Source organism: Anolis sagrei, chromosome 3, assembly GCF_037176765.1.
Source record: "Anolis sagrei isolate rAnoSag1 chromosome 3, rAnoSag1.mat, whole genome shotgun sequence".
Classification (NCBI taxonomy): domain Eukaryota; kingdom Metazoa; phylum Chordata; class Lepidosauria; order Squamata; family Dactyloidae; genus Anolis; species Anolis sagrei.
Genome location: NC_090023.1, coordinates 154,978,415 through 154,988,954, shown reverse-complemented (window position 1 = coordinate 154,988,954; position 10,540 = coordinate 154,978,415). Strand labels below are relative to the sequence as shown.

Sequence of the window (10,540 nt, the reverse complement as noted above, 5' to 3'; positions counted from 1 at the left end):
AATGTTCACATACATTTAACTAACGACACTAACAATTTTTTAAAAGGCAACTTCACACTTTCTAGGAGGATTGAGTTAAATTTCCACTGTTACTTTATTTATTTATTGGCTATGATTTTATGCCGCTCTCTCTCACCCCCAAGGGGTCTCAGAGCGGCTTCCAAATTGTCAAAATTCAATGCCATACAAACATAAGCATATAAATACAGTAAACATATACATTAAAATAATTAAATTAAAAATCAAAGCATTTCCATTCATTAAAATCAACTATTAAAACCACACAAAATCTGGTTGCAATCCAGGAGCCATTCAAATTGTGTTACAATTACTTCATAGCTGGCTATTGCACTAAATGTTCTACAAAAGCTTGGTCAATAGCCAAGTTTTTAGTTTCTTTCTAAAGGTCAGGAGGGAGGGGGTTGATCCGATTTCACTGGGGAGGGAGTTCCATAGCTGAGGGGCCACCACTGATAAGGCCCTGTCTTTCATATTCACCAGTTGCACCTGTGAAGGAGGTGGGATTGATAGCAGGTTCTCCTCAGAAGATTTTGACTTCCGAGGTGGTTCATAGAGGGAAATACATTCGAACAGGTAAGCTGGGCCAGAACTGTTTAGGGCTTTATAGACTAAAGCCAGCACTTTGAATTGTCCTCGGTAGCAGACTAGCAGCAAGTGGAGCGGCCGTAGCGGGGGTGTTGTGCACTCCCTGTACTTCAATCCAGGGAGCAATCTGGCTGCTGCCCATTGGACTACTTGAAGTTTCCAAACAGTATTCAAAGGCAGCCCCATGTAGAGCACATTGCAGTAGTCTGGTGATACTTAACATTCCAGATTGTTATAGTAACTTTTTTAATTGTTTAATTTCAATTGTTTTTTTAAAAAAATGTGTTTGCAAGCATTATATTTTTCTCTGTTCTCATATTAAAAATTGATTTAAAGTTCCCAATCTTATATAAAGCCTTTCATTGCTTTTCTTCTCAACAACATGGTTAGCTTATCCATTTCTGAAAGCTCAAATGTTTTAATTACTCAATTTTCCATTTTGATTAGCTTATCCATTTTATTTTTCCAGATTTGTCCATAGATGAGTACTGCTACTGTTGTTAGTCCTCAATGTCTACATTAATCATGTACACATGCCAACATCCTACCTCACTGAAATTGTGTGAAAATAAATGATATGGTAATCATTTTATTTTAATTCTTACTAATAAAATTAACATGTATGGGTCAATTGTAAATAGATTGGACATATTAAGATCAATGGCCTAAAATTCACAGATCATTAGGGTCTTATCCGTACAAGGTATGTCATTCCATTTGCCATCCAAACGAATTTCAACACAATCCTCGTTATTTCTATAATTACTGGGTTCTCCTGTAATCCAGTTGGAGTAAACAATGGTCTCACTGTTCAAGTATTTAAATGTCCCCTCTGTTTGAATGTCGGTTATCCCAAGAAATGCTTTCATTTTATATAGAATAGTAATCTGTTGGATTGCTGTATTTTCAGCAGCATTTCTTGGGGAAGCCAGCTGGCCGCCTGCTTGCTGACACGTCCACTTCAGATCATGAAAGTTGCCTTCATAGCCACTGGTTGCAAAGACTTTATTGCCAACAATTTGGCCAACTGGGTATGCTGCAACTGAAACAAAAAAGTGGGAGTGTCTATGTCAGGAGGGATGATCAGTCTTTGTTTGGGTGTGTACGTGATAGTAAACCTGGTTGTGCTTCATAGAATTCTGGTTTATTGTTATGTTTGAACATCTCCCTGCTCATTAATTCCAATTTATTGTAAACTCTTTTAATTACATTTAGATAATTAATTTCATTTTTACTTATCTGTAGCTTACCTATATGCATTTTAATTTTAGAAAATATAGTAACAACAAACAATAAAAGCAATTTGAAAAACAGAACTTGAGTAAGTGGTCAGCTTGAGAAGACTGATATGACTGTTAGCTTGGAATAGATAAAAGTACGAAATAAAGACATCAGTATCTCTTTGAAAAAATGCTCTGTAGTAATATATTGATTCTGAAATATATCCACCAAGGAGAAGGAAGAGATGCAAAACTGAGTTCAGAGGTTTGCAAACCGCTTCATAGCTGTGGCTACAAATAGCATGGATGTGGCTAGTTCCTGATGTAGTCACTGTATTTTTGGGAGGTGGGGATGATAACAAAACATTGTCTGAGAATCACCGTTACCACTGGGCAACACACATTTGGCCTGCTGGTTCCAAACATGGCATCAGTTGTCCCCTATCAGCTCTAGTTTTTGAGATACAGACTGTATGTCATTTATATCACCCAGCCGATGCAGTCAATCTAATACCATTTTCTGAATCAGTGTCCCAAACTAATATACCAAGACAATATTTTCTGTTGGGCTGTATATTCTTTTGAAACATTGGGAAACCCTGGGGTTGCCAATGGAGCTCTCTGGTTAGCTTCATGTATGTATGTATGTATGTATGTGTGTGTGTGTGTGTGTGTGTAATTGAGAAAGAGAAGATGGTAAGGTATTTGGGAAATGTGATTTTCCTGGACATTGTTCTGGTTGAACTTTTGGTTTTTGGCAGGCTAGACAGGCCCTTGAATGACAGTATAATTATGGAGCCCTATGGCCTGCTCCAGGACATCTAGAGAATGTCCAGGGACTTCCATTTTTACCCCACCATGAAAATTTGAGGACTGTACCAGAGTTTCAGCAAAGCTCTAGACAGCAAAGCTCCAGAGTTTCAGCAAAGCTCCAAAGCTCCACACTGCACTCTTGAGTTGGTGTCAACAGCTAGACTCTAGTGTGAACCGGTCTGCTGTCCTTATGGCCCAGTAGCATCATGCCCCTTCCCCTGCAGTCTGCAAATTGGGGCTCTGTCATATATGTCACAGTGGCAGCTGGCTGGAGAATTTTTGAGAGCTCATGGCTATTGGCAGGCACCTTTACCGATACCAGCAAGGCACATGCATGACCAAGGAGAAAGGGTGGGTGCTTTTATTGATGTCAGCAAAGATGTCACGTAAAAGCCAGGCATTTTCTGGAGCTCTCTGGTTAGCTTCATTGCTGACAAGGACAACTAGCCAGGTAAAGGTGAACATCCAGAAGAGCCAAATTGGTTTTGTCTCACTGGATGTTATAGAACAGTGATAAGCAGTGTATCCACCTCTGAAGTCAGGCTGTAGTATTGCTGCTCCAGACCAGTCTCAGAGTAAGGACCTCATCGCATGGACAATCTGCCACCCTCCTTGGTGAATCAGTAGGACAGTGGGGAAATCCCAGTGGCCCACATCTCGCTTCACCCACATCTGACAATTCCCCATCCCACATGCGGAACAATTGTCGTGTGTCTCCCCCTCCCACCACCTGCGATGCCCCCATGGCTCTCCAAGGAAAGCACCCTGCCATGCTGTCAGGGTGCTTCCTCCATGGAGCCCTGCCAGAAGTAGCCATACGTTGCATAATGGGCAGCATGAGACCCAAGGAAGACACATCCTGACAGCATCCTGGCATGCTAAAATCACCTTATGTGATATGGTGGTGGCTAGTGCAGATGGGCCCATAGACTCATAGACTTATTTTCTCCTTCTAACTGAAATGTGAAGTAATTAGGTTTTTCCAACCTTATTGATAATTACATTAATGCGGTAACCCTATTCTACTAATACTCTCATTTCCATTCCACTATTAGTTTAATACTTTACCTTTTTGATACTTGGAGAAACTGGCTTGCAGCGCGTTTAGCTGTCCCTCAAGGGCAATCACTCGGTTTTTCAATAGATTGACCTCTGAGGAAGGATAGAGTAATCAACATCTGGAAGAAATAGTACTGTAGCATCCTGAGGTGGTAAATATATTTTTCACATTGCTGCCTCAACATATTTTTGTTTGTTTAAATTGCAACATTCTTACACTCACAATACATATATCAATCTAGGCGTATATTCCAACCCATCTTTACAGGCAAAATGTACCAGCAAATTAAACAATTTTCTGCCTGTTTTCCAATGGTAGGGCTCGTCATTCTTGAACATCTATGTGTTTGCTATCTTTCAAATAAAACTTTTGTATCTTGGAGATACACAGTATCCATGATTCCAGATATTGAAGCAATGTCTTCTCTGGGATCTATAATTTTACTGTTGAGGGTGTACATAAGTGTATTATCAGTGGAATTGAATTGTTTCTTTAAAAAAAAAGAGTTAGGTCTTGCAGAGAATATAAATTACAACTTGTAAGTCAATCTCTTTCATTCAAATTCTGTAAAGCACCTGAGTTTCAAAGGGCCAATATTTAATCTTCCCCAGGTATTTTCCTTCGATGTTAAAGATATCCCACTTAATCTTACCTGAGAGACCACTGTCACCCTTTGTCCCCCTTTCTCCTGTGTAACCTTTATCTCCTTTTGATCCAGGAGGGCCTCTCCTCCCCTCCAGTCCTTGTGGCCCTGTTGCTCCTTGTAACCCTGTTTAAGAATTTTAAAAATTAGACAGAAGTTGGTATTTATTGGAATGAAGAAATCAGAAAAACACTCACGGGAAGTCAAAATTATTGCATAATCCTATATGGTCACTTTCAAAATGATAATCAGGAGTGATATGGCATCACTTTCTGGGCATGTCTCCCTTGGCCACAAAATCCAAATTGGGTCAGATGTCACTTCTGGATGTCCACACATGTTCAGAGATGTCTGGCTCCTAACACAAGGTAAAACTGGTTAATTGACTATTATCCTGCATTAGCAGAAATCAGGGAACTCTGGAACAACCACACATTTTGGGGTTAATGTGAACAAATGGACTGGTCTTAATTTGAACCAGTCCAGGCATTCACATTGGTCAGTGCTGTCATTTCATTTTCCCTATGCTCTGTAGTGCAGGAAAAAGGGATGACACTTACCTTTTCTATTGGTTTTTTCTTCCTACTGCAACAATAGCCACAAAGCTTGGGAGAGCTTGTGACTGTCACTGCGAGCCTTTGTTGATGTCAGCAAATACACTCCTGTGACCTGGAGAAAGGAGGAGCGGGGTTGCCTTCCTCCTCTCCTTTGCCAGGTTGTGCGGGTGCCTTTGCTGACATAAACAAAGGCCCCTTGTGAGCTTTCCAGAGTTCTGTGGCCATTACTGTGGTGACAAGCAGTAACAAACATAAAGGTAACCATCCAGCAAGGCCAAACTAGGTTTGGCCCAACTGGAGAGTTGAGACTCAACTCCCACTGCTGCCATGATTTGGAAGTGAAGCTTGTAAACATCTCGGTGGGATTCAAGGCCAGTCCAAAATTATTTATATCAGATTAAGGCCCCTTTCATGCTACATAGTTATAGGACCATGATTCCTTTTTAACTGCCATAGCAGCATCCCATGGGTTTCTTTCTATGGTTAGTAGTTTGGTTTGTTACAAGTTCTCCCTAGACTTCAAATCTCATAATTCCATAGATCTGAACTTCTGGATTATCAGGTTCAGCATTTGGAGATCTTGTGTTCAATTTGAAGCAGTTGCAAGAGGAGCAATGATAAAATCAAGAGTGGTAACTGCCATACATTGTAACTTTAATGTACAATATCATGAGCAAATTCATTTGGTTGAAGACACTTCTTACCCATGTTTCCAACATCTCCTTTTGCTCCTGTCATTCCTGCTGGTCCAGCTGGGCCCATTTTTCCTGGAGGACCGAGTATCCCTTTTGGTCCTTGCAGTCCTGGTGTTTGATAAAAAATAATAATATTTGGATTAGTAAACTAAACTCTCAGCAAAGAGAAATACAAAGCCCATTAAACTTTGTAACCCATTGCAAGAAAGTTGAACATTACACCCCACCTTCGGTTTAAGAATATAAACATTAAAGTCAAAGTATAATGATCAATGGTATCTCTCATGGTCACCAATATTGTTAAATCAATGGACATCTACAGCAGGCACAGACAAACTTCCAGGTGTTTTGGACTTCAACTCTCAGAAATCCCAGTGAGCTTACCAGATGTTAGGAATTGTGGAAGTTGAAGTCCAAAACACCTGAAGGGACAAAGTTTGTCCATGCCTGACTTATATGGTCCTTTCTTTCCTTTGTCTGCATATGTCAATTTGACTAAAATAATTCTGGCTATTTCAATTATAGGATTTTATCACACAAGACAGGCTAACTGGTCGGCAGCTACTGATGGCTCCAAATGAATCATGATCTGTACTGGTCGTTGTGATTATCCCATCCTCAGCTATTGACATCTACTAATCCCATAATGTTCCTGACACCTAATTTAAGGTGATGGCTCCCTTCAGCTTCTATATTCCAGTATTCTGACAGTCAAATGATGTCAGGATGCAGAATTCTCCTCACCTCCCCACTCCCCAAGCTCTCTATTTTCTATTTATTTTATACTAGCTTATTTACCCTACATTGCCCAGGTATGCATTTCTATGGCTTTCTTTCATTCTTTCTTTTTCTTTAATGTGCCTTCTCCCTCCCTCCTTTCTTTCTTTCCTTTCTTTTTGAATTGCTTTCCCTCACACACCTCTCAACTTCTTTCTTTCATTTTTTTTGCTTCTTTCCCCTCATACCTCTCCCCTTTTCTTTTTGCTCCCCCTCCCTTTTTTGTTTTCTTGTTTCCTTCTCCCTTTGTTTTCTCTTCCCTTCTTTTTCCTTCCTTCCTCTTTTTATTTCCCTTCTTTTTCTATTCATTTGGCTCTTTCCTTCTCTGTTCTTTTCTCTCGTCATCTTGTCTTTTGTTTTTTCTCTCTTTCTTCTTTTTTCATTCCTCCCCTCATAACCCTTTTCTCTTTTCTTTCTTCCCCAAATTTTAGGATTACAGAGAAATAAACATTGAAAATGAGTCAGACCTCTATTTTTCAGTGTTCACATTCCCTGAATGACTTTGCCCACTCTATTTCTTTGAATGCCTAAACTCTATTTGGAAGCGCATATCCAAAATTTTGTTAGGCTAAACACTTCAGGACCCAATCAACATTTCATGAGGAAGGGGAAAAATTTTATTTAGGAGGGGCAATGTTCTCATGCACCTTCTATGGATGCATACTTGGCCAGAGAATAGGAAGAAAGTGGAGCCAGAGAAGAGGAAGAATACATAAGCCAGGGAAAGGAGCTTAGAAAAGACACACTGTAGGTAGCCCTCCATGGTCTCTGGAATTAGCAGTCAAAGGCCCATACAAATGTGAAAGAACAAAAGAACACTCCTATAGAAATCATTAGATTCCCCAATATGATTCTATGGTCAACTTCTACAGGAAGTCAATGTACTGGAAAATCCAAAATTTCTTAGAGAAGTGTTTTTTTTTTAGGTATCCCTAGATACTCCAGTGTGATTCTTTGATCAACTTCTGGCAGGTCATGGAGTTGTACTGGAGGGCATAAAGAAGATTTTAGTTTTGTTTAACTCACAAATTTAGGTGAGTTATTTTGGGTGACTCTGTGACCTGCCAGAAGTTGATCAAAAGTATTATAAAAATGTCATCATCATTTTTATAATACTTTTATTTTATGAAGAATTTAATTAATTTTTACTGAAAAAAATAATGTTAATTAATACAATTAATTAATTTTAATCAATTCAAAAATGTTCAACACTTCAATTAATAAAAAGAAAAATTAAAAACCTGGAAATGACCTTCAACCTCACCATCATTGCTTTCCTAGTATAGACTCTTACAAAGTTATGTTTTCCACACCTTGTTCTCCCTTTTCTCCTTTTGGTCCTTGCAGTCCATCTCTTCCATCTCTTCCTGGTAACCCTCTCTCAGCTGGTCCACACACAACTAGTGAACAGGCTTTTGGGTCACAGGTTTGAACAACTTGCTGTGGTACCACGGTTGTTTCTGGCAATACGCAGAGGACTAAAGCACAAAGCGTTACAAGCAACAGCATTGTTTATTGGTTCAGTCTGTGAAAAGAATTTAAGGAAGAGAAATGAAAGAATCAGTGCATGCAAAGTGTTTTCCATTGTGCTGCAATAAAATGAAAATTATTAACTGACTTGCATTGACTTTCTAGGGTTTAAATAAAATCTCTTAATCTTACCTTGAAAGAATACTTAGAAAAGTTGCTTTTTTGATCTATATTTCACAGTATTCCTTATAAGTGACTATATCCTCTGAAGAATTCAAGCAAATGTAAAAAGTAATGAGTGTTAAAGAAATTAAGAGAATAAGAAATTATACTATTGTTGAACAAAAATCAACTAAATCATTAAAGCTGGAAGAAATTAGAAGAGAAGCAAAGAAGAATGTGAACATCAGATACAGTAAGCACTTAATAATCAAAAGATATCTTATCAATGAAGACTGAATTGGTAATCAAGAAGATCTACCCTGTTTTCAATTAATGAAATGTGTTGAGCACAATGCAAGATGACAAGTTTTTACACAGAACTGGTAGCAATTTTTCTTAGGCTGGACCTACACTTCCCTATATCACAGGATCTGGTGCCATATTATTTGCTCATCCCAGATTATCTGGCAGTGTAGATTCATATAATCCAATTCCAAGCAGATAATTTGAGATCAGATCCTGGATATAGGACAATGTAGATCCAGCCTCAGACACCCATCATTCAAAGATCAGTTTAAAATCCACTCACTTGCTTCACAATTTCAGGCACTCTATGAAGCCAGGGATAAGATACTAGGAGTTTAGTCCTCCTTATATAGGCTATGTGTTACATAATTAGGCTTTACTTTTCTAAATCACATGATTTACCAGAAATTCAACAATGAATCTTGAACATGGACAAATAATATAAGCTAAAAGACAACCTGGACCCCCTCTGCAGTTGTGATTGAGGCATATCTTCATGTCCAACCTGTGTTTCTATGCCTTCTTCCAGTTTAATTGAGTTAAATGTAAGGTTCTTTGGCACCACAGGAACATAAAAATGATTTTTTAAAAAATACTTCCAATTGAATTAAATTGACAGCAGTGAATTGAATTGAAAGCATTGAAAGAAAAGACACCACTTGGCATTCACAGTTTCTCTTTAGCAAAGACTAGACTTTATTTGTAAAAAAGGAAATTGTTGCCAACTTGCATTATTGACTCTTTACTTGCCAATGTCAATTCCAGTGGAGGCCATTTCCTGGTCACAGTCTTATCTCTAAAATTACTCAGCAATGATTTGCTGAAGAAATGGGCAGATGAAACAAGACTGGAGAAAACCCAAAATGTTGTTTATTAAAACAGAACAAACTTTTAAAAAGAAAGGATTACAAAATAGTGTTTCAACAAAATGGTACATGATACAATGGTTGTGAAGGGGGAAGAACCCTGCAACAGATTATGCCACTGAATGGGATCCTCATTCTGTGAAGTGTTAATTATGGCACTGAAATGGACCCTCATTCTGTGAAGACTGTGTGTTGATTGGCTGTATATTGACCTACACACATAAATCAATTTCATGCACAGTTGTCTTCCAAGAAAAATAAAACAAAACCAATAAAAGCACCATGACAATCAATGAGTGGCAACGGGGCAGGACTATGAAATCTGGAAGCTCCTAGCCACAAACTGGCACATGAGTGATGGATATTAGGGCTGGGCGGTTTCGTTTCGTTAATTCGTAATTCGTTAAAAATTCATTATTTTTTATAACGAAGCGATAACGAACCATTCTGGAGCAACTTAAAAACGAAACGAATTTTTAAATTCGTTTCGTAAATGCTTCGGATTTGTTATGTATTCGTTTCGTTATCGGTTTGAAGTCATTTCGTTATTATTTCCGCATGTCTGGGGCAAGTTTTATAGTTGTTTTTTGTTTAATTAGTGAAAAAAAATTATAATATCACACCAACAGTCAACAACAGAGGGAGAGGGAAGCTTCAGAAGTTCCCCCTGTCCCATTTGGAGGTTTTTTAGCGTATTGCGTGGTCGCGTCCACCATTAACGAATCGATTCGTTATTGTTTCGTATTTGTTTCGTTAATGTTTCGTAATTTTTTTAACATTTACGAAATTTCGTAAATATCGAACTTTTTAAAAGAAAAATTTCAGAATTCTTTTAAATATCGAAACGCAAAACCCCCCAAAAAACGAATCGATTTTAGAAACAAATTTTTCCGTTGTTACCCAGGCCTAATGGATATGGGTTCAGTTGTTCTACCTCAAGGTCTGAGGCAGTAGAGTAGTCTGGCAGCTGTAGCCAAGACTGAACAACCCTTTGTAGGACCCATTTTGCTCACCTAATATGGGAGGGGTCTAGAAAAGGTGCTCTAAACATAGTCTGCCTCACTTATCTCTGACTGGACTGCCTCATCTAGCGGGGGTCACCACCTTGCAGCCAAAAACATGGAACGTACAGACACTGTTGGAGACCACAGACAGCGAACACTCTGAACGGAGGACTGCTATTATTGCAAGGCAGCTGAGATGCTTCAACATTGACATAGCAGCACTTCAAGAGACCTGAAGAGCAGGAGAAGGACATCCGAAGGAAGAAAAAGGAGTCTACATCTTCTTCTGGAAGAGACTGCCAGAATAAGAATGAAGAATATACAGAATCAGCTTTACTATCTGAAATTACCTGGTGAAGCA

At 38.7% G+C, this 10,540-nt stretch overlaps 1 protein-coding gene across 1 annotated transcript; it reads right to left on the bottom strand.

Moving 5' to 3' along the window:
* Positions 1-883: 883 nt before the first annotated feature.
* LOC132771270 (pulmonary surfactant-associated protein D-like) lies at positions 884-8,672 on the bottom strand. The gene is made up of 6 exons (XM_067466974.1): positions 8,593-8,672; positions 7,685-7,896; positions 5,604-5,702; positions 4,352-4,468; positions 3,708-3,791; positions 884-1,648 (listed from the first exon to the last, which is right to left on the bottom strand). The coding sequence occupies exons 2-6, from the start codon at positions 7,878-7,880 to the stop codon at positions 1,272-1,274; spliced, it is 873 nt and encodes a 290-aa protein (XP_067323075.1). The 5' UTR covers positions 7,881-7,896; positions 8,593-8,672; the 3' UTR covers positions 884-1,271.
* Between the last annotated feature and the right edge of the window lie 1,868 nt (positions 8,673-10,540).

What these genes read in the sequence shown, in the direction of transcription:
- LOC132771270 (XM_067466974.1), bottom strand. Translation starts at nt 7,880, where the DNA reads ATGCTGTTGCTTGTAACGCTTTGTGCTTTAGTCCTCTGCGTATTGCCA. An exon ending in AGGAGATGTTGGAAACATGG is followed by an intron (nt 4,469 to 5,603) that starts GTAAGAAGTGTC and finishes ATTCTTAAACAG; the next exon opens with GGTTACAAGGAGCAACAGGG. An exon ending in GGGTGACAGTGGTCTCTCAG is followed by an intron (nt 3,792 to 4,351) that starts GTAAGATTAAGT and finishes ATCCTTCCTCAG; the next exon opens with AGGTCAATCTATTGAAAAAC.